This window comes from Oryctolagus cuniculus, chromosome 17 (assembly GCF_964237555.1).
Source record: "Oryctolagus cuniculus chromosome 17, mOryCun1.1, whole genome shotgun sequence".
NCBI lineage: Eukaryota > Metazoa > Chordata > Mammalia > Lagomorpha > Leporidae > Oryctolagus > Oryctolagus cuniculus.
The window spans coordinates 23,569,680-23,591,906 of NC_091448.1; the positions used below are offsets into that span (position 1 = coordinate 23,569,680).

Sequence of the window (22,227 nt, forward strand, 5' to 3'; positions counted from 1 at the left end):
ATTAGCAATTTGGGGGGATATTACACAGGCATGTTTACAGAAAGGCAATTGCCCGGAAAATGACTTTGGTTGCTGTGGGATGGGGCGGAAAGATGGCTTTAGAAAACAGACACAGAGGGGCTTCTGCGCCGAGGCCCGCAGACAGACAGCGGGGACCAGGGCACGGGCATGGGGCAACACAGAGCCAGGGCACCCAAGACAGATGCTGCGTCCTTCCCTGGCTGCAGGTTTCCAGAGCCTCTGCCATATTTGGCAGAGCCTCTGAGTCATATTTGGCCCCTTGTCGACCTCTGCCCTGTGGCCTCTGACCTCCAAGCACGGTGCTCTTTGGGACTGCAGCAGGTGCCCAGCAGGATGGAGTCATCAGGCACAATTGCTGGTGGCAGCGCCTCGGGGCTGCTCCTGGGTGACTCGGGCTCCTCGCGCCGTGACTGCAGAGTGGGCCTGGGGACCTTGTGCCAAGTGCTTGCCTGTGTGCGCACGTGCAAGGCATTCTGGGGCTGAGGCAGGCCCTCTACCCTTCTCCCAACAACGCCCACGCACAGCTCCCCTGCCCTGCCAGTCCCAGGGCCCGCAGGCTCCTATAGCTGCACTCCCTGCCCTCCCTTTGCTGGGGCTGCAGCCCGGCTCCAACCTCTGCCCTGGCCTGATAGCAGGGGGCACCTGTGTGTCAGCCTCTCAGGTCCCCAAAGAAGGGACTTCGCCTGGCTTCCAGATCTCCACTGGGAGGGAGGCAGGGCCTGAGCTTGGGGTTGGCCAAGGGCTGCCAGCAGGGCCCCCCCCCCCAAGGTCTTCTGCCTTTCCCAGGTTTGTGGCTTCACTTTCCCCTCCACTTACTCCTCTTTGTCTCTTCTGCCTTCCCCTCCCTCTCCTCTTCTCCCCACCCTCTCCCCCAGCAGATGATGTCATGTGTGAATGTTGTCCGGTGGTGGCGGCAGGCTGAGGACAGAGTCGATGGTGACATCTGGGGTAGACGCCAGGTGGGAGCAGGCTGGATGCCTCATGCGATGGTGTCATCAATCCCTTGGGGCTTAATTTTCATAAAGAGTTCCAGTGACATCAAGTAAAAGAATGCAGTGCGGATAAAAATAAATCGGGCTCATAAATAAACGTGGAATTTAGCGTTGCTTGAACAAATCATGTCCCTCTCCAAGCACCTGCGCCGTTATCTCAGGCTGGCCACCAGGGGGCGCCAGCCTCTTCCCGGCACCCCAGTCACCTTCTCGGTTTCCCAGGTGGGCGAGGCTGAGCCCAGCAGGACAGAGCCCCCTTCTGCACCCTTTCTTTCCCTCTTTCTGTGTTTGAATTTCGCCAGCCCCCGGTGTGTTCCCTGTAGCTTTGAGTCTGACGGAGAGCCTTGCACATGGTGGGTCCTTGGAGAGAAACCCTCGCAGCCCCTCCCTTATCTCTCTGGCTCCCCGAGTGTACCCCAGCTCTGCTTCCCAGAGTTCCCTGCCTCTGCCTCTCTCCTTCAGAGCCCTGCAGTCCCCACACCGCTCCCACACTAGGGCCCCGCTGAAAAGCCCAGCCAGGATCTCACCACCCTCCCCCGCCATGAGCAGAAGCGGCCATGCGGCTCCTGTCTCTTGCAGCCTCCCAGAGGATCTCTGGGCTTGTCCCTGGGCTGCCGATCGGGGGAGGGTCCAGGCCTCTTCAGAACTTGCTGGTGGCTGGCACTTGAGGGGGCCCAGCCCAGCCCAGCCTCTGCCTCCGTGCCCTGGGAAGGGTTTAGAGTTCAATGCCCCCTTGTTACAGATCCGGTCCTGGGCAGCTCCCAGGAGGAAGGGGCTTTGTTGCCTGCGGGAATGGCCAGCCTGGGGCCCTCGGGGCGGAGCTGACTGAAGCCGGCGTCTCCAGCCTGGGGTTCTCTCCAGAGCCTGCAGCAGGCTGAGCCGTGCCTGAGTGGCCAGGGCCCTGGCGGCCTCTGTTTCCTGAGGGCGGCCGCATGGCCCTGCAGAGAGAATGGGGGCACCCGTGCACCCAGTCCCTGGCTCCTCTCCTGGGCTTCAGCTGCCTGTTCTTAGCGAAACCAAGGATGCTGAAGGTGGAAACCGATTCCCAAGCTCTCTAGATGGAAGCCACAACTCTCAGAGGCGATGCGTTGCCTCTCCTGCTTCCTCCTCTCTCTGCACCCCCCGGCACTCACCTCCTGCCCTCCCATTGCCCCGTGCCTGGGCACCTGAAGTCCACGCGGCAGCCAGCGGCAGGGGGGAGAGGGCTAGTCCCTGCTTCCCTCTCCCCTGCCAGCAGCACAAAGCACACAGGGCTGCTCCTACCCCAGACCCCCTGCAACCGCCTGCCTCCATGCACCAGCTGATCCCTGGGTGCTGGGACGTGCAGACCCCAGGAGAAAGGGAGGGGCCTGTGCCAGGGCTCCTGTGGGGCAGGAGACAGGGTCAGGAACCCCTCTTGGGTCCGGAAGACAGAACTGGAGCCTGCCCCAGCAGCACCCACGTGGCCCAAGCCCTCGGCAGTGGGGAGCCTGGCTGGCTGGCATGAGGGGAGGGGGCTAGGGGGCGAGGGCAGCCCTCGCCTTTGGGGCTTCTCTCCAGCTCCCAGCACTCCCAGCCTTCTCCCGGGTATATAATTTGGATCACTCTCTGCAGCCGCTGGGGTCCAGCCACATTCACCGGCCACCTTGGGTGGCCACAGCCCCTCGAGGGCAGTGGCTGGGCTCTCATCAGACGGCCCCGGAGTTCCTCCACAGCAGGGGATTGCTGGCAGTGTTCACGCAGCACCTGCCCCCTTAACTAAGTCACTGTGAACTTGAAAGGCTGCCTATGTGGCTAGCACCGGAGGAGCAGCATCTCCCAGGTCCGTGTGCTGACGTTCTGGGTAGGAGTTCTAATCCCGAGACTCCTTAAACCCTCAAACAAAGCAGTGTTCTCCTGGAACTCAGTGCTTGCCTCTGAACCCGGCTTTGGGGACAGCAAGAGAGGACGATGACGGTGGTGAGGGACCCCGGAGCCGCCCCGGGTGGGGGGGCAGCAGGGGAGCTGGGACGTGCTTGCACTGCCCGTGGCTGCTCACCAGCAGCTGTCTTCTGTTGAGGGAGGTGTGGCGGCGCAAAACCTACAGATACCAGGGTCAGAAGCCACGGCGTGGGCTTGCCCTGTTCCTCCCCGAGTCTCAGGAACCGCGTGGGAAATGACCATCCTAGCGACTCCCACCCCACCGCCGTGTTGGGAGGCTTGCGCCCCAGATGGACGGGCCAGGAAGGGGTGTGTGTGTGTTCACGTGTGCGTGTGTTCACGTGTGCGTGTGTGTGCGTGTGAAGCTGGCGGCGCCTTTTCCTGAAGTGTGGCTGGACCTCCTCTTTCCTCCTGTGGTTGGCCAGGGCTGACAGTGGCTTGGCAGTCGGCCTGATGGGCAGTGGGTACGTGCAGTGGGGAGGGGCACCGGCCATCCCGGCTAGGTTCCAGAACTCCCAGCCTGGTCCCCCGTCAGCCCTTGGAGGCGCCTCCGTGAGTCCGGCAGGTGGGGCGCGACAGTGTCTGGGCCCACTGCAGTCCCTGCTGCTCTGGCCTAGGCTGCGCGCGCGCGCGCGCGCGCGCGTGTGTGTGTGTGTGTGTTGCTGCCTTGCAAGCGGCTGGTAGTTGTGGGGGTGGGGTGTACAAGGGAGATGTTGTCATCCCCCAAGGACGGTGACTGCTCGGCGTGGCAGACGGCAGCTCTATGCACAGGGACAGGGCTGGGGTAGGCCCCCAGCTCCTCCGCCCTCTGGCGGCGTGGGTGGCCTCTTGGACCTCTGGGCACTCTCGGGCTGGAGGGTGAGGGCTGGCCCGGGGAGGCCAGGAGCTCGGGGCTGGGGGGAACTGGGGATGGGAACCAGAGTTCCGCATGGGGCCTGCACCCCCGGCCTTCTTTTTTCGCTTCTGTACTGTCCTTGTTCCCTGTGCGTCTCTTAGGGTCTGGAGCTTGTGTGTGTGTGTTGAGGGGGACCGAAGGGGTGACCTGTTCTGTCTGCTTTTTCCCTTCTTTAAGTTTGTCCCCGTCCATCTCTCACCGTCCTCTCTGTGCCAGCTCTCCTGTCTGTTCACCTGTCTGTCTCGGGGAGGGAGGGGGAGCGGGCCCTCTGCCCGACCTCGGGCCCCCTCTCTTCAGGATCCTGAAGAGCTCTGCCCTCACTGCCCGCATGGTTCCCGGCCCTGGCCCCTTTCCCAGCCAGGCCCAGTGTGGAGGAGGCTAGTCTGAGAGAGGAGGCCCAGTGTGGAGGAGGCTAGTCTGAGAGAGGAGGCCCAGTGTGGAGGAGGCTAGTCTGAGAGAGGAGGCCCAGTGTGGAGGAGGCTAGTCTGAGAGAGGAGGCCCAGTGTGGAGGAGACTAGTCTGAGAGAGGAGACCGGCCCTGCCCCTCTTCGGAGAGGGAGGCAATGCTGGCTCCTGTGTTCCAGCTCTGGGAAGGGGGCTGGGGGTGTGGCCTGAGGGAGTCCATCTTCCACCTTCCGACCCCACTGTGGCCTTCTCTCTTCCAGCCCATGGCAAGGAGCGGGAGTGGTAGCCTGCCTTGATCCCCTCCTTTCCTTTGGGGCCTGGGGCCCTCTTCCCACCCCCTCCCTGCTCCAGTCTTCTCCCGCCCGCCCCGCGTCATCCTGCAGGTCCCACGGCCCCGCCTTAGGCCCGCCCGGCCCCTCCCCGCAGGGCCTCAGGACGGGCAGGGCAGCCCCCCGCGGAGCGCGCCATGACCCTTCCTTGGTCCTCTTCCCTCCCGCAGATCCGGAGCGGAGCAGCCCCCCCATGCTGTCTGCGGACGATGCCGAGTACCCGCGGGAGTACCGGACCCTGGGGGGCGGGGGCGGCGGGGGCGGCGGGGGCCGGCGCTTCTCCAACGTGGGGCTGGTGCACACGTCCGAGCGCCGGCACACGGTGATCGCCGCCCAGAGCCTGGAGGCGCTCAGCGGGCTGCAGAAGGCAGACGCGGACCGTAAGCGCGATGCCTTCATGGACCACCTGAAGAGCAAATACCCGCAGCACGCCCTGGCCCTGCGAGGCCAGCAGGACAGGATGCGGGAGCAGGTGAGTGTGCGGTCCGGCCGCGGTGGGGGTGTGCGGGGGAGGGTCAGGGCTGGGAGTCTGAGCCCGCGCTCCCAGAGCCCCCAGGCTCCCTGAATTCAGAGGCATCTGAGGCTGAGGGTTCAGGGAAGAGCTGGGGGGCTGGCCCTTACGGTCAGTGGCCCAAGTTGGCCGTTTTTGGAGCCTGGGGTGGAAGTGGGCATGGGCTCAGCCTCCAGGCCTCTGCCTGCTACCTGGGGCTGGGAGCATGTGATAAGCATGGGGCCCAACCTCTGGAACTCAGGCTGCTTGGACAGAAGAAAGGCCGGAAGGCTTGGGAGGGAGGGAAGGAGGGAGAGGGCAGCCTGGGGGCACTGACTGCTCCCAGCGTGGCCCCGTGTGACCTGGGCCTTGAGAAGCTGGGTCCTGGGAGCTGCGGTAGGTCGGTTCTGATGGGTCCCCTGTCCCTGCAGGAACAGAGCCAAGAGGGGGGGGGCTTTTACCTTCTTCCTCCCTGCTCCACTCCCCAAGACTCGCTGTGTGACTTTAAACTGGAGGCCTCCCCTCTGTGTGCTGGTTTCTCTCCTATGGTGACTTTGGCTTGGAGAGGTGTGGGGCTGTCTGCCGTCCAGGGTGGGATGCTTCCCCTTTGAACCCCGCCCCGCAGATCTAGGGGCTCCTGGGCGCATCGCCCACCCAAGCCCGAGCGTCTCCGCCTGTGAGCAAGTTCTGTTTTTCTTGGAAGGGCCTCTGTGGCTGCTGTGTTTGGCTGGGGGGGCCTCGGCATTGCGCCCTCCGGCAGAGGGGGGTGGGGGTGGGCTCGCCCCATCAGCATCCTGTCCGTCAAGCCTTGGGAGCCAGCCCCTGCTCCCACACCTGCCTGGCTGCGTCTCCCTTTTCCAGGCACTGCTGAGTTGGCTAGGGACCGGGAGGCAGCCCCCAGCCTACCCTCAGTAGACACACTGGCACATTTCTGGTACCTACGATGGCCCCGATGCACCTCCAGTTCTGCCTGCCTCTGGCCTTTTTCCAGCCCCAGCATCCTCCTGCCTGCAGGGTCCAGACCAGGATAAGGGAGAGGTGCAAATGGAATGTGGCCCTCACCCTCAGGGCTCCCCCGGCTGTGGTTCCTCCTGTGTGCTCTGGCTTGGGGAGGGGGCAGGGACATTTGTCAGTTTCCTGGGGAGAAAGGTGTCTGGTCAGGAAGGGGTTTAGAGGAGTGGAGACCAGGTGTGCAGGCCTGATCAGGGAAGGCCTCCTGGAGGAGGAGGTACCCACACCAAGCTTAGAAGGATGAAGTCTGAACAGGCACAGAGGAAGAGAATGTTCTGGAGGGGTGTGCGTGCGTGTGTGTGTGTGTGTGTGAGAGAGAGAGAGAGAGAGAGAGAGAGAGTTGGTTTGGGGCCCACACAGAAGGTGCAGAAGGCTCAGGGTGGGAGGCAGGGGCCGGCTGGTGGTGGCTAGGAGAGCCACGGCTGTTTCTGTGTGGTGCAGAGGAGTGGGGAGGGAGTCTGGAGGCAAAGGGAGAAGAGGCAGAGAGAGTTGGGGAGGGGAGGACAGGAAAGCAGTGGATGACAGGGGTGGAGGGCAGACTGAGCTGGGCTGCTGCTCCTGCATCCAGGAGGCCAGGCCAGACGGACCTGGTGACGGGGAGATGTCGGCACCTTGGAGAGAACCAGGAGGTTGCGGGAGCGGAACACGGGAGGTGAGCCGGAGGCGTGGGGAGGCTTTCCCAGGGATGCAGCTCAGGGCTGAGCACAGTCAGAGAAGTGGGAGCTGGGACCTGAGAGTGGACAGCAGGCCGGAGGGGGCTGAGAAGCTGAGAGAGCCTGTGAGGCAGAGAGGAAAGGCCTTGGAGTCGGGGCAGCAGGAGGGGGACCTGCACGCACGGAGTCTACAGGGATGAGGGGCCCAGCAGGATCTGTAGGTGCATGGCGTCCTGAGAGGCTGTTTTTCTCTTTTTAAGAGTTATTTATTTATTTATTTGAAAGGAAGAGTTACAGAGAAGGAGAGAGAGAGAGAGAGAGAGAGAGAGAGGTCTTCCATCCACTGGGTCACTCTCCAAATGGCCACAACAGCCGGAGCTGTGCCAATCTGAAGCCAGGAGCCAGGAGCTTCTCCCAGGTTTCCCATGCAGGTGCAGGGGCCCTAGGACTTGGGTCATCTTCTACTGCTTTCCCAGGCCATAGCAGAGAGCTGGATTGGAACTGGAGCAGCCAGGTCTCAAACCGGCACCCATATGGGATGCACGCATTGCAGACGGTGGCTTACCAGCTATGCCACAGCGCCGACCCCTAAGGAGACTCTTTAAAAAAAAAAAAAAAGATTTGTTTATTTTAAAGGTTTATTTGAGAGGCAGAGTTACAGAGAGAGAAAGAGAGATCTTCCATCCGCTGGTTCATTCCCCAAATGGTCGTAATGGCCGGAGCTGGGCTGATCTGAAGCCAGGAGCTTCCTCCGGGTCTCCCACGTGGGTGCAGGGACCCAAGCACTTGGGCCATCTTCCATTGCCTTCCCAGGCCATCAGCAGGGAGCTGGATCAGAAGTGGAGCAGCCGGGACTAGAATGGCACCCATATGAGATGCTGGCGCTGCAGGCCAGGGCTTAACCCACTACACAACAGCAGCGACCCAAGGCTGTTTCCTGTGATGTGGCAGAATAATGGCCAGTTTCAGGAGTGATGGGGGCTGGCGGAGGGGCGAGGAATCAGGAGCCCTGGCCACAGCCTGTCATCTGGGGAGATTTGGCCAGAAGATGAAGGCGGCTGGGGTGGCAGCTTCCTGGGGGCATGTCCGAGGGCTCCCCGCCACTACAGAGCACAGACAGACACTCACCATCAGACCACTGTTCTCCTGTCACACATCCGACCCCTCGCTCAGTGTGGAAGCCCGCAAAGCCACAGCTGGTTCCCTTGCCCTAAGCCTGGTGCTGGCCCAGTAACTGGGGGAAGAAGGCACGAGTGAAGAGGAGGTGGGGGGCAGACCCTGGAGTCGCCGGGGGAGGACCCCCAGGGTAGAAGCGAGTCAGGGCGCTGCGGTGGTGGCCCGGGGTGCCCACCTCAGTGAGGAGGGCGTGCAGAGTCAGAAAGGGGAGGCAGGAGCAGCTCCAGTGCTGGGGGCAGGGGCCAGGCACCGCGGCGGGTGGGGGAGCCGGGTCTCCCAGCAGAGACAAACAGCCAGAGACAGACAGGGTTCCTGTTAGAGACCTGCTGCGCGCTGAGGGCCCCAGGAGTGCCCCTCCCTGCCCCAGCACCGTGCCCCAGCGGCTCCTGCCCGCGCCCCCTAATGGGGTGTCCCCCCTTCACACACACAGGTTGGCAGCTGGACCGTGGACCCCGTCTGCCTCCTCAGCTCCCTCTGCTCCCACCTCCATGGCGACTCCGCCCCCTCCGGGGCTGGCCAGCCGGCCCAGGTGAGTCACCCACCTCCGCCCCACCCCCAAACCCACGGCAGAGTTCGGCTGTGGGGAGGATTTTTTTTTTTGGAAGGGGGATAGTCAGGATTTTTATTTTGCATCCTTTTCTCTTTCATGTAGAAATTCCAGAAGTCTCTGTGCCCTAGACTTCTGTCCCCTGATTGTCCAGGCCCTAGCACTGCCTCCCCAAACCTGGCTAGCTTTGAGAGTGGAACTGTTCGAAAAGGATACCCAGGATTTGAAAAAAAAAAAGTTACCCCTTTCTCCTTTAAGCAGGAGAAGCCCTGCTGTGCTCTGTGGGTTTTTGGGGTCTCTTATGTCCTCATCACAGGCCATCTTATTCCCTGGCTGCACCCCACTCCGCCTCTGAGTAGCCCCCAGCTCTCCCGAAGGCTTCTCTTCAGGAAGTTCGGCGTGGTGTCTCTCTCCCAGCCCTCTTGCTGTGTTCAAGGCCTGCTTCCCCGTTTTGAGAAAGGCTTGCTGGACTGCTCCCTCACCAAGCCTCAGTTTCCCCCGTGGGAAGATAAGTCTCAGTAGAGGCAGGGGCACACTTAGACAGACTACGAGGGGCTGGGCTCCCAGCTTGGACCTGGGCATCAGTGTGGGAGAAAAATGAGGCATCTGAGCCCCCCGACGGGGAGGAGAGAGCCTGAGTCAGAGTGGCAGTGGGCAGGGGCAGCCCGCGGGGGTCTGGCTGGTAGGAGGCGGGGGCAGGGCAGTGGCCTGGGACGCCAGCCGGTAGCAAGAGTGCCAGGCTCTCCAGCACCCGCGCCTCTGGAGGACAGCACTTGACTTCTTCAAGGGGAATCGAGAGAAAGGAAATTGCAATTGTCTCAGAAATGACAGGCCCCCAGAGCACGGGGCTCAGCCGAGTGTAACCCAAGTCTAACAACAGATTGGCACACTGGCATCGTTCAGCGGGCACTCAGCTCGTTCCCATTCCCGGCTCCCAGCCCCGTCTTGGCTGAACTTTGCAGAACTGGGATGAGTCTGTCCCGCAGGCTAGAGGGCAGAGCAGGTGCATGGCGGAGGCCATGGGGGGGGGGGGGCTGGAGCGAGGCAGGCAGTGGGGCAGAGGACAGGTGCCGTGAACACAGGCAGGTTCAGGGTGCCTGGGGCTGGCCTGAGCTCTTCCCCAGGTAGAGACCTTGGGGCTGTGATAGATTTGGGGTGCCGGACGGGAATGAGGATGGACTTGGTGAGCTCAGTCTTCCCAGAGGTGGTGAGGCCCAGGCCTACCCACATCTGGAGTCCGCTCTGATGGAGGAAGGCCAGCGGGAGGGGCCGCGGCCTCAGGGCTCTGTGACAAGCTGGGAGAGGGACTGTGCACAGGATCTTTCATCACTGGCTCTCAGAGCTGACCTCACTTCCTGCCCCCAGCGCTGAATGGCAGGTTCCTTTTTTTTTTTTTTTTTTTTTTTTAAGATTTATCTATCTATTTGAAAGGCAGAGAGAGAGAGAGAGAGAGAGGTCTTCCATCTGCTGGTTCACTCCCCAAATGCCACAAGGGCTGGAGCTGCGCCAATTCGAAGCCAGGAACCAGGAGCTTCTTCTGGGTCTCCCATGCAGGTGCCTTGGGCCATCTTCTGCTGCTTTCCCAGGCCATAGCAGAGAGCTGGATCTGAAGTGGAGCAGCTGGGACTTGAACTGGCACCCATATGGGATGCCCGCACTGCAGGCAGAGGTTTTACTCCTGTGTTACAGCGCCAGCCCCGGCAGGTTCCTTTTTGTAAAGAGAAGGACCAGAGACTCCCAGCAAAGGCCAGGGTCACACAGCAGGGCCGGATCAGAGCCATCAGGGAGGCATCCTAGGCCTCCCAGACTGGGCTGCAGAGAGTTAAAGGGGCAGAGCTGCGAGGAGAGGCTGTGGGCTCCACAGGGGCAGTGGAGGGCAGGAGGCAGGACCCGTCCTCTCTCTCATGCCCCGCCAGGCCAGACCTTTGCGGATGGGGCAGTGAAGAGGGCCCTGGGAGGCGTCCAGAGGTTAGCCTGGAGCCACACCATAGTCCCTCCTCCCCGGCCCCCCCTTCCACTAGGCGGTCTAACCTCCCTCCCTCCTACTGCAACCCGAGTCCCGGGCGGCGGGCCTGCGTATCGGGTGACCGCGGCGACGCAGCCACCAGCCGCCGCCGCTCCTCGGCGGGGCCGCGCCGGGGGAGGGGCCCGGGAGAGGGGATGTGCACGGCGGCGCGCCGCGCAGCGCCAGGTGGAGTCGCCGTTACCGGGGCGACCGGGGCCCGGGCCGGCGCGGCGGCGGCGGCGGCCGCTCTCGCACTGCAGCAAAGGGCACCCGCGGCGGCGGCGGCGGCTGCGGAGGCGGCCGGGGGAGGGGAGCGCCCGAGAGGGTGGGAGTAGGGGGCCGCCTTCCCTCCCCCGCCCGACGCGGACCGGGGGCTGGGCTCTCCCCGCGTACACCTGTGGCCGCAGGTAAGGGGGGAACGGATGTGAGGGCCTGTGGGGGCCGTCGTCGCTTTGAGTTCTGCGGGGGGCGCGGACACGGAGGTGGGGAGGTCCCCTCCGCGGCCCCGAGGGGCAGTCCATGGCTGGGGGGCGCGCAGGCCGTGTCGTGTTCCCGATCCCTGAGAAACGCCCCCTCCCCTCCCCCACCGCATGAGGTGCCTTCCACGAGGGCCGGGTCCCCATCCCAAATGCGGCAGGCAGGCGCCCCTTCCCCCAACGGCGAAAGTCATGACCTTCCTGGGGTGCGCCCCCGCCCCCGGCGCCGCGGGGCCCGCAGCAGCCCCTCCCCCCGGCCCGCGCCGCAGTAGGAAGGTAGGGCTAGGAGGTGAGGGTGAGGATCCGCACACCTTGGGGAGGGCCGTGCGTGTGCGTCCAGGCGGGAGGCTGGCGCTCGCGGGGGCGCGTTGCGTCGCCCCAGCCTGGGGGCGGGTGTTTACGCGGACTCGTGTTCACCGGAGCCGGGAGGTGGGTGTGTGCGCCGGTGCGCGCCGAGCCGGGGGATCCAGGAGCCGGGGTGCGGACGCTCAGGGTGTTCTGCTTCCCCGAGGAGGCTGCGGCGTCGGGGCTCGAGGTCAAGGAGGGGTTACGCGCTCGCCTACCCGGCGGAGGGGAGACCCCGGCTGGCTCCCGGAGGGCTGGGGTAGGGGGAGAGGGAAGGAGTTAGCGGCTCCGGCGCGCGGGGGAGAAGCCGCTTCGTCTTCCCACTGGGGAGATGAGGGCTCCCTGCGGCTTCCTGGATCCCGGCAGAAGCTCCTCCTCCCCGGTTTCTGAGAGCCCAGTCCCCCGGGAGGCCGCCTTCCATCTTGGCCTCTTCCAGCCCTCTCGGCTGCCCACTCCCGTGAGCCGCTTCCCCACAAGTGGTTGCCCAGGCAGGGGCTCTGCTGCTTAACCCTTGCTGCTGTCTCGGGCTCGCTGCTGTCGGGGTGCTGGGGAGAGAGCCAGCGCGGCCCCGGAGTGGAGGGTTTTGCTCGGGGCGGGGAGCCAGATCTCTCTGGGTCCCTTTGTGCCCTCTGCCCTCCTTGGGGGAGGGGGTGCTGGTGCCGGGAAATCGCCAGGGCAAGGGCGCTGAAGGCTGGGCGGTTGGAGACGCTCCCTCCTCCCTGGGCAGGTCCTATTGGACTGTATGTACCTGCTGTTTACCAGGCCCTACCTGCTGTAGGGGACCAGGGGACCAGGAAAAGGGTCCTGGGAGCTGGATGGGCAGTGACTGGGAGGGTCGCACCTTAGAGGCAGGGGAGGAGCCCTGTGCTGTCAGCTGCCCAGGGCTGCCCACAGGCTTAATAGCCCGAGAGAGAGAGACAGGGAGGGGTGGACCTCCTACCACTCTGGCATCCCCCTGCAAGCATGTGGAGTTGCTGGAGCCTGGGTCTCCTTCCTGGTGGCCCGTGTGACAGGAGCGGTCTCCTGCTTTCTGGAGGGCGGTGGGAGGGCAGAGGGGGCAGCAATCACACAGATCCAAGCCAGAGGGCCCTGGGAACTCGCAGCCTCGCTCGTGCATCCCAGTGCCCCAAGTGCCGCTGGCACAGCTGCTCCTCCCTCTCCCCCCTGCACTGGGGGCTTGACTGGCCTCTCCCATGACACTGGTGCCACCGAGTCCACACTAGTGACTGTCCCATGGAAGTGCATGCCTTGGGGGCCCCGGGGGCAGGCCCTGATTGAGAGGGCATAGCCGGTGGGATTGTAGCCAGGCCTCTCCCCCAGCTCCCTCCCAGTCCAAGGTCCCAGAGTTCGACTTAACGTTGGTGGCGAAGTTGGGGGGGGGGGGGCGGTAGGACATCTCTGCCTCTTCTGAGTTAAGAGGTCACCTCTCTGACACAGGATGTCTGGGGCATCACGGGCATGGGATGGTGGTTAAGGTGGCTGGGGTCCCCTGACCTGGCTGGTAGGAGCTGGGTTGTTTGGGCCGCTCGCGTGCGCTGCACTGTGTGTGTCCGTGTGAACGGTGTCCCTGTCTGTGTGTGACTGACTCTGTGGGTGGGATTGAGGGTGTGCTTGTGGCCGGGTGTGGCCCCTACCAGAATGCTTGGGATCTCTGAGGGTGGGGTGGGTGGGCCTGTGAGTGGGCGTGGTCTGTGCAGGGGCATCTCTGCTTTCTGGTGGCTGCAGAGAGCTCTCTGCTCGTGCCCCTTGGTGGGCGTGTTTTGGCTGCCCTGTGAGTGGGTTGTGATGTCTCTGCTGAGGATGCGCCTGGGAGCCGTGTGTCCTGGGGATTTGTGGGTGGCCCAGTACACCACCCGTGCCCCGTGTGAGGGTGGTGGCAGTGGGCCTTCTCTGCGGGGCTGTCCATCACCGTCATAAACCTTGTGGTGCCCTCCGCCTGTCCCCACTTGTCCACTCCTTTCCAAGGCCACAGACAGCTGTGGCTAGCGCCTGCTAGCCCAGACTCTCCCTCCCCTCAGCACCTGTGGGCATCCTCCGGCACCACAGGGTGGCCTGTGTGCCTTGATGATCCAGGAGCTGGCTGGGCTACACACGTTGCTGTCCCCTTCTGCCTCGCTCATGACTGTTCTGTTGTCTTTCCAAGCCAGAGCTGGGGACTGAGGCGCGGGTGGGGGTAGTCCAGGCATGTGACTCTCCCCCCACACCAAGAGGCACCTCAGGTGAAGTCTCCATCCAGCCGTGCCCCTCCCCTCAGCCTGAGCCAACTCCTCCCTGCTGTGAACACATCCGGGTGGCTTAGGACTCCCTGGCGCGGTGTCCTTACCCCCACTGGGGACCCTGGATGTCCCTCCCCTCTTGCCAGTGGCTCTGAGGCCTGGGGAATCTGGTCTGCTCGTGCCAGGCACCCCAGGGCCAGGCCATCTGCTGCCTCTGTCTTCCCGCGGAGGCTGGCACCGGTCAGCAGGGTGCCCTCAGCTTTGCCAAGAGCCAAAGCTGTCCCTTCCTTGTCCCCAGCCATCTGCAAAGGCCTTCTGGTCTCTTGGGAAGGCAGAGCAGCTCCAAGCTACTGTGAATGAGGAGCCACCGGACCACCCACCCGTCTCTATCACCTATCCGGCCACGGGGCCATGCGCAGGGTCCCGGGCTCCCCGCTGCTCCCCTCCGTTGGCCAGGGCTGCGCGGTTCCTGGCATGATCCAGGCCTCCTTGCCCCAGCCTCGCCTTGGCCCCCGGCCTCCCTCATCCACTCCCCGCCACATCAGGCTTGCTGGGGTCCCGTTCTGATCCCATGCTGCTCCACGCACATGCTCTGTCTGTCCACCCAACTCAGGCTAAATACTTTCTCTGCATTCAAGGCTACCCATTGTCTGGCTTCAGCCCGCTTTGTAGCCTGATCTGCTGCTTCCCAGGCTGCACCTTGGCCACCCTGGGCTGGCGACCGCTCAACACGCCCCCGCCTGTCTGCCCCGTGCGCGCCCGTGCTCAGCACGCCTTTCCTCCCAGGCTCCAGCTGCACATTTCCCGGGAAACCCAGTTCAAATGCTGCCTCTTCCTGGAACTCTTCCCTGGCAAGCCACAGCCAGCGCCGTCTCTCTGACCCCTCCAGCTCTGATTTATCGCCGCCTCCATTTTCACTGTGTCTCGGGGGTTCCCCAGACGTGGTCATCTATGCCTTGTCCTACTTGTAACTCTCTGGGGGCAGTTACTGCAGTTAGCATGTGTGGCCTGCAAACATCTGGATTGCTCTCTCCTGCCCCCGCCAGCAAGCCTGGAGCCTGCAGCAGGGTGTTCCAGGTCTCAGGAGAGGTACTAGGCATCACTTCCTGTTCCCGGAAGGGTAGAGGGCCCATGTCCCAGGGCTGAGCACTGAGACCCAAGGGTCTCTAACCCACCCCTGCCCCTCTTTCCCCTCTCAAGCCCCTTCATAACCATTTCTTCTCTTATTTCCATCAGCAGCCAAACTACTGGAGTTTCAAGGTCAGTGTGTGATGCTTCTGCTGCCGTGACATTGCATGTGCGCTCCCTCCTCTGCCCCTGCCCCGCCCTTGCACATGCTTTGCACCGGGGCACGCGTCTGCACGGACACCAGCTGGTACGGCCATGGGCCTTGGGCCTGAGGCTGCTGCTTTGGGAGAAGCTGGGGTGCACCTGCCAGGGGCCTGTGGATCCAGAGTGGGAGTCTGGGCCACCCCTGCTGGAGGTGTGGGCTGAGATGCTCCACGCCCAGGCTTTCTCGGCCCACCAGGGGCTCTCTGGAATTCGAGGGGCTCCCTGACCTTTCCCCCAGCCTGAGGACATTGCTGGCTCTGATGCAGGGACCAGAATTCATGATCCTGTTCAGGGCCTTGTTCTCTGAACTCGAGTTTCACCTCCCAGATGGGCCCTGGCACTCCTTTTTTATTTATTTTTGAAAAGACTTAATTATTTGAAAGGCAGAGCAACAAAAGAGAAGGAGAGAGGGGGGAGAGAGAGGGAGAGGGAGAGGGAGAGAGAGAGAGAGAGAGATCTTCCCTTTTCTGATTCACCCTCCAAATGATCCCCAGAGCCAGCTCTGGGCCAGGCCAAAGCCAGGAGCCAGGAATTCCATCCAGGTCCCCCACATGGTGGCAGGGGCCCAAGCACTTGAGCCATCACACGCTGCCTCCCACACACGTTACCAGGAAGTGGGATCGGAAGTAGAGTAGCTGGGACTTGAACCAGCAGTCCGATATGGGATGCCAGTGTGCCAAGTGGTGGCTTCACACCAATCCCTGTGACTCCCTCTTTAAACTCCTCACCATGAGGTGACGGCAGCTGGTCAGTGCCAGGAAAGAGATTTAGGGCCCTGCAGCCCCAAACCTGTTGTCCAAATGGAGGGCTGAGCTCTGAGGGGCCCCCCTGCTTCCTCTGGAGTTGGGCTTGTCCAGAGCTCAGAGCTGTGTCCCCCCACCCTGCCAATGATGCCCTGCTGACCCCAGGGAGCTCCCTCCACATCTCCTTCATCATGCCTGGCGTGCAGGCTCAAGGCTGAGCGACCGAGTGAGACTGCTGCTCTCGCACCAGCGTCTCCAGCCCCTTGAGCCCCTCTTCTCCCGGCCTTCGTTCCTGGGGGTGGGAGGCACGGCCCCGAGCGTCTTGCTGGCATGCCTTCTGCAGGGCACCGCAGTAGGGACTCAATGGCACCAGTTGTAGCCGCTACGGAGGAGGCAGGAGGGTGTGGAGTCCCATGCCTGAGCCCAGACCCGGCTGCCTGGGGGTGAATTCCTGTCCCCTGCCCCTAGCATGGAGTCCCAGGAAAGGTCTGTCATCCTCCGGGCGGCTTCTGCTCTGTGAAGTGGACAATGCGTGGTGGAGTGGTTGTGGAGATAGGATGCATGCCCTGGGCACCGTGTCCGGCTTGGAGTGAGCCCCACAGGGTAACTAACGTCACAGCTGCCAGTCATGGGTGCTGGCCCGAGTCCCAGACCTGGAAACTCAGAGCCCCTCGGGAACTTGTCAAAAACCTTGAAACCCAGGCCCTGGCCCCCTGGTTTGGCAGAAGCGGGGTCTTTGAAAGAACTTTCCAAGGGCTCCAGGAGGTTCTTCAGAGCCAGGTGTGAGCGCCCCAGCCACGGTTCCTCTGCCTGCACCTCCTGGGCAGGAGTCGCCCCTCTGGCGGCAGGGGCTCCGGCCCCCCCAGGGCTCTGGTTTCTTCTCTTGCTGTCTCCCTCACGGTCAGGAAGTCTTCTAGGTGTCTGACTTTCCTCTGCCCCCAGTCCGGGGATGGAAAGGGGTGCGAATGGACTTTCCCTCTTCTCCAGGAAGTTTCTGTAAAAGCTGTGGGGACGGGAAGGTGCCGTGGGGCCAGGACAGAGCAGGGCGTGGGGACCTGGCTCCTGCCTCCTCAGCAGCGCAGCCCTGCTCTCCTTCATGCAGCTTCGCCTCCTTCTCCTCCTCCTCCTCCTTCTTCTTCTTCTTTTTTTTAAGATTTATTTATTTATTTGAAAGGCAGAGTTACAGAGATGGGGGGTGGTGGTGACTTCTATCCGCTGGTTCACTCCCCAAATGGCCGCAATGGCCAGAGCTGGGCTGATCTGAAACCAGGAGCCAGGAGCTTCTTCCGGGTCTCTGACGCGGGTTCAGGGGCCCAAGGACTTGGACCATCTTCTACTGCTTTCCCAGGCCATAGCAGAGCTGGATTGGAAGTGAAGCAGCCAGGACTCGAACCGGCGCCCATATGGGATGCTGGCACTGCAGGCGGCAGGTGCCTGTGGGGACCATAGCATCGATCCCTCTTCCATCGTCTTGCTGCGACCTCACTGTGTCCCTTCCTGGCACTGTGGCCGCCACCTGCGTTGCATCCCTGCTGCTGCCTCATCCTGGCACACCAGCCTGGAAACACTGACCTTTCAGTTGCCTGGCAACCCCATGACCACCAGACCAGACCTTTTCCCCACTGCCCAGGAGCTCCCCGCCCTTCAGCTGGGGCTGAGGGCCAGAGAGGGGGCACAGGCTGGCACTGGTGGCCTGCTCAGAGCTGAGCCGTGGCTCTAAGGTCCGGCCACGAGCACGCCCAGCGGATCCAGTTCTGTGCTGCTCCCCTCCTCCCAGGAGCCATGCTCACCTCCTGGCCGAGGCATTGTGGAAGCCCTGCGGAGCCCCCAGATCAGACTTTCCGCCTCCCCAGGGTCTCAAGGTCACCATGGGGACCGCGGGGTACACTGCCATTGCAGGAAGATGCTCTCCGTTTTTTGAGAAAGCTAATCCAATTGGAACACTAAACTGCGCTATTACGAAGATGGAGATGAAGGGTTAATTAGGATCTGGGGAAAGAGGGAGTTGAAGGAATTCCTTTCAAGAGATACTTTTATCACTATCTCTTTTAAATGATAAAAGTAACATATTCTATGCAAAATTCATACAATTTTGTACAGAAATGTAGAAAGTAAGAAAGCTCTCTCAACCCTGAGAAAAACCGATGTTAATGGTTTTGAGTGATTTGTTTTTGTTAAAAAGAGACTGTGTTACAGAAACATATAATTGGGCAACATGATTTTTCCTTGATACTACATGTAATACAGAAAACCTGTGTATGTCGTGGCCCTAACAGAGTGCTGCAGGTGTGGTTAATTACCATACGCCATTGCGTCAGGAGTTTCTGTGCAGTCACAAGGTTTGCGGGGAGGGACCCGGGCAGAATGACAGGGGCTGTGATCCTGAGCGACAGCCCCAGGCCTCAGCCTGTGACATCCCCGCCTACTCCAGCCGCACCACACCGTCAGCTTCAGAGAAGGGACTGTCAGGCCGGGCCTGGGGGGCGGCCAGCTGGGCCGGCGGGTTGTGTGGCAGCATGTGCTTGTGGGGGGCGGTGAGGCCTGGCACACGAGCGGCGTGCTCACCGGGCTTAGCATGCGCATTGTGTGTGCTGCGCAGGTCGTCTGCTCAACACTGGGGTCCGGCTGGCTTTGAGGGGCTCGGGATAGTTTTCCCGGTGATTCTAAATGAATGGCTCTGCGCCCAGCTCTGCGAGCGCCCACATATCCCAAAGCTGGGAGCCCAGGGTCCTGTGTTCTCTTTGCTTTCTCCCCCCCGGGCCCTTTCCTGCCCCCCAACAAAACCCTCTGAACTCCACGAAGACTAAATTGCTGCTCACAAATGCGCCGCTTAATTAATGTCTGGAACTAATGCCTCAATTTGCTCAATGATTCTGCTGCTCACCTCGGAGACAAATTTGCAGTGTTGTTCTCTGGAAACCTAAAATAGCAGGCGTGCCCATGGCTCCCGCTCAGATGGTTTCTGGTCTGGATCCCCAGGGTGCCTGCCCTGGTCCTTTACCCACTGCACACCTGCTGGCTGTCCCTGGGGAGCCCAGGGCCCCTGAGAGGTGGGGGACTCTCCCTCCGGCCACACAGCGAGTCTGGAGCCCTGGGGACCCTGCTGGGAATGTGTGGGCGTGCCCCCTGGCCCAGCAGAGGAGGGCTTAGGCTTGCTTCCCCTCCCCCCTCCCCTCCTGCCCCTGCCCCTACAGACCCGCAGCTCACGTCACACTCAGGGAGCCCAGCCGGGGCTGGCAGACCAGGCGGCCAAGCTGTCCTACGCCTCGGCTGAGTCGCTGGAGACCATGTCGGAGGCCGAGCTGCCCCTGGGTTTCAGCAGGATGAACCGCTTCCGACAGAGCCTGCCGCTCTCGCGCTCGGCCAGCCAGACCAAGCTGCGCTCGCCAGGTACGGCCCCCGCTGGCCCTCTGCCGCCGCCACAGGCTCCTCCCCTTGCCGGCCCTCCGCCTCCATCCCACAGCCCTGGAGCCGCACCCCTTCAGGCCCCTCCCGCCTCTCCCTCTCCCTCTCCCTTTCCCTCTCCCTCTCTCTCTCTGCTCCTATCGCCCCGCTTCTGCCTCCAGTCCTATTTTCTTGGCCAGGCCCCAGCTCGAGGGGGTGCGGCGAGAGGCCAAGGGCCGGCCTGGAGCCCCAGCCGGCGGCATGAGGGGCGCCTGGGTGCACCTGCACACGGGGGAGGCGTCCGGCCTCAGGCCCTGCCGCTGTGACAGCCGCGCAGGACCCGAAGGCCCCCCTCGCGCTCCCGGCGGGCGGCGTGGAGGTGGCGGCAGTGACCGTGAGGGCAGCGTCTCCTTCGCAGGGGTGCTGTTCCTGCAGTTTGGGGAGGAGACTCGGCGCGTGCACATCACGCACGAGGTCAGCAGCCTGGACACGCTGCACGCCCTCATCGCGCACATGTTCCCGCAGAAGCTCACCATGGGCATGCTTAAGTCGCCCAACACCGCCATCCTCATCAAAGACGAAGCTCGAAACGTCTTCTACGAGCTGGAGGACGTCCGGTGGGCGTGGCCCGGGGGCACGGGGCGGGCTCCCCTCCTCCCAGCTGTGCGTGACCCTGCAGGCCCTGCCCCTGCTGCTTCCCGGGCCGTACCCAGCCCTTTGCCGCCCAGCCCCTCCCCCCAAATCATCCACTGCGGCTGGATGGCTAGTGGCTGGGGGGGTTGGGGGGCGCGGCTGCACGGCGTTGGCGGCAGGCAGCAAGAGACTTGGGAGGGGGCGGGGATTCGGGTCCCTCCTGCCGCGCCCTCCTCGCTGTGCCCCCGGGGACTGCCTGGTGACCCTCGCACATCTCGCCTGCCAGGGACATCCAGGACCGCAGTATTATCAAGATCTACAGGAAGGAGCCACTCTACGCCGCCTTCCCCGGCTCACACCTCACCAACGGCGACCTCCGGGTACGTAGGGCTGGGGCAGGCTGGGCAGATGGGCTGGACGAGGCGGCAGGTGTGCCAGCTTCGAAGAAGGGAACGCAGGGGCGGAGGCTTCCACCGACGATAGGGTTCTGCGGGCGCGCCTCCCGCTCCCTGGCCATCTACCCCCGCAGGCCGTGCCAAGCGCGGGGACTTCTCAGCGGGCCCCGCATTATTCTGAGGCTCCCTTCCGGTGCCACACCTTCCCCGCGCCACCGTCGCGTGGGCTGGGGATCGCCCCTCTGATGCCTCTCCATCTGCCACTTTTCCCTCCCTGCTGGGAGCCATGACGGGAAAGGAGCCCTAGGTGCAGCGGGAGAGGGGGTGGGCAGAGAACAGAAGGGACTTCCTTAGCTCCAGGGGGCAGACGCTGGCCCCTTTAGCCACGGGGGAGGGGTCTCCTTTGTGACCAACCCTGTGGGGGTTCCGGGGCTGTCTTCTGCGCAGAGAGAGATGGCCTACGCGTCGCGGGAGTCGTCGCCCACGCGGCGCCTCAACAACCTGTCGCCGGCCCCGCACCTGGCATCCGGCTCGCCGCCGCCCGGGCTGCCGTCGGGGCTGCCGTCGGGCTCGCCGTCGCGCTCGCGCCTCTCGTATGCCGGGGGGCGCCCGCCCTCGTACGCCGGCAGCCCGGTGCACCACGCGGCCGAGCGGCTCGGGGGCGCCTCGGCGGCCCAGGGCGTGAGCCCCAGCCCCAGCGCCATCCTGGAGCGGCGGGACGTGAAGCCGGACGAGGACCTGGCGGGCAAGGCGGGCGGCATGGTGCTGGTCAAGGGCGAGGGCCTCTACGCCGACCCCTACGGGCTGCTGCACGAGGGCCGCCTGAGCCTGGCCGCGGCCGCCGGCGACCCGTTCGCCTACCCGGGCGCGGGCGGCCTGTACAAGCGCGGCTCGGTGCGCTCGCTCAGCACCTACTCGGCCGCCGCGCTGCAGTCCGACCTGGAGGACTCGCTGTACAAGGCGGCGGGCGGCGGCGGCCCGCTCTACGGCGACGGCTACGGCTTCCGACTGCCGCCCTCGTCGCCGCAGAAGCTGGCCGACGTGGCGGCGCCGCCCGGGGGACCCCCGCCGCCTCACAGCCCCTACTCGGGGCCGCCCAGCCGCGGCTCGCCGGTGCGTCAATCCTTCCGCAAAGACTCGGGCTCCTCCGTCTTCGCCGAGAGTCCGGGAGGCAAGACCCGCAGCGCGGGGAGTGCTTCGACGGCCGGAGCGCCCCCTCCGGAGCTCTTCCCCGGGCCCGGGGAGCGCTCCCTCGTTGGGTTCGGGCCGCCGGTGCCAGCCAAGGACACGGAGACCAGGTGCGGGACCCTCGCGAGGCCTCAGGATGGTGGGGGGTGGGGTGGAGGAAGAGGGGCAGCAGCGTTGGCGGCAGGGGTGTGCCCTGGCTCGTGGAGGGGAAGAGGAGGACTCGGAGACCCGAGTTTGCCTTCCTTACCCAAGCCGGGTTTTCCCAAAGTCCAGGGGTCAACTCTGTAGCACCTTCCCGGCTCAGAATTTGCAGCCGTGAGAGCTGTCCAGCACAGGGCCAGCTGAAGTCCGGGGGAAAGGGGTGTGGCCAAGAAATAGACCCGCAGGAAGCCCCGCGCCTTGCGCTGGCTAAGCCAGCTGCAGGCTGGAGGAGGTAACCGGGCAGGTCATTTCTGCCCTCAGGCATCGCTGCTGAGAGGTGAAGGGAGCCACTGGTCTTCACGCAGCACTGCTGTAGCTCGTGGGCCTGGCGCTGCACCGGGTACTGCCCGGGCCGAGTTGGGCAGACCTGCCCTGGTCTAGCAGGTCTACAAAGTCCTTGTTCTTCCTCTGGGTGGAGCAGGAGGAGAAAGTCCTTAAGGCTGCTGGGGATGGTGGGGGTGACCTCAGAGAGGAGGAGGTGAGGAAGGGCTGGCAGGTGGAGACTGGAGGGAGGGGTGGGGCCTGCAGGCTGGCGGTGGTGGGAGAGGCACGGGGGCTGGAGGTTGATCCTGCAGCACCGGGGCCCTTGGCATTGTCTGCACGGCTGGCCAGGTAGGAGTCGGATGGGAACTGGGCAGGAGCGACCCCAGAGTTCAGCCCGCCTTCCTCCCCAGGGAGCGCATGGAGGCCATGGAGAAGCAGATTGCCAGCCTCACAGGCCTGGTGCAGAGCGCCCTACTTCGAGGCTCTGAGCCTGAGACCCCCAGGTGAAGCCTCTCTCCCAGTGCGGTTGGCGTAGGAGGCAGGGGAGGTGGGCATCGGGAGCCCTGGGCTCAGCTTTGCTCGTGCCTCACTCTGAGACCCCATCCTGAGGTGGGGCGGGCAAGATGG

At 63.6% G+C, this 22,227-nt stretch overlaps 1 protein-coding gene across 25 annotated transcripts in view; it reads left to right on the plus strand.

The window, feature by feature from the left end:
- Positions 1-22,227, plus strand: part of SRCIN1 (SRC kinase signaling inhibitor 1) — a 63,274-nt gene that overhangs the window by 19,009 nt on the left and 22,038 nt on the right. For 14 of the 25 annotated variants that reach the window (XR_011383487.1, XR_011383486.1, XM_070060772.1 and 11 more), the window contains 8 exons: positions 4,712-5,013; positions 8,302-8,400; positions 14,697-14,720; positions 18,730-18,925; positions 19,338-19,536; positions 19,839-19,932; positions 20,395-21,245; positions 22,011-22,103. Coding sequence is in view for 23 of the 25 variants with exons in the window: in XM_070060772.1 (XP_069916873.1) it covers positions 4,712-5,013; positions 8,302-8,400; positions 14,697-14,720; positions 18,730-18,925; positions 19,338-19,536; positions 19,839-19,932; positions 20,395-21,245; positions 22,011-22,103 (1,858 nt within the window). In the remaining 2 variants the exon portion in view is untranslated. Of the gene's footprint in view, positions 1-4,711; positions 5,014-8,301; positions 8,401-10,367; positions 10,387-10,476; positions 10,831-14,696; positions 14,721-18,729; positions 18,926-19,337; positions 19,537-19,838; positions 19,933-20,394; positions 21,246-22,010; positions 22,104-22,227 lie in introns of those variants that run through there. The other 11 variants (XM_070060776.1, XM_017349179.3, XM_070060775.1 and 8 more) reach the window with 9 other exon arrangements.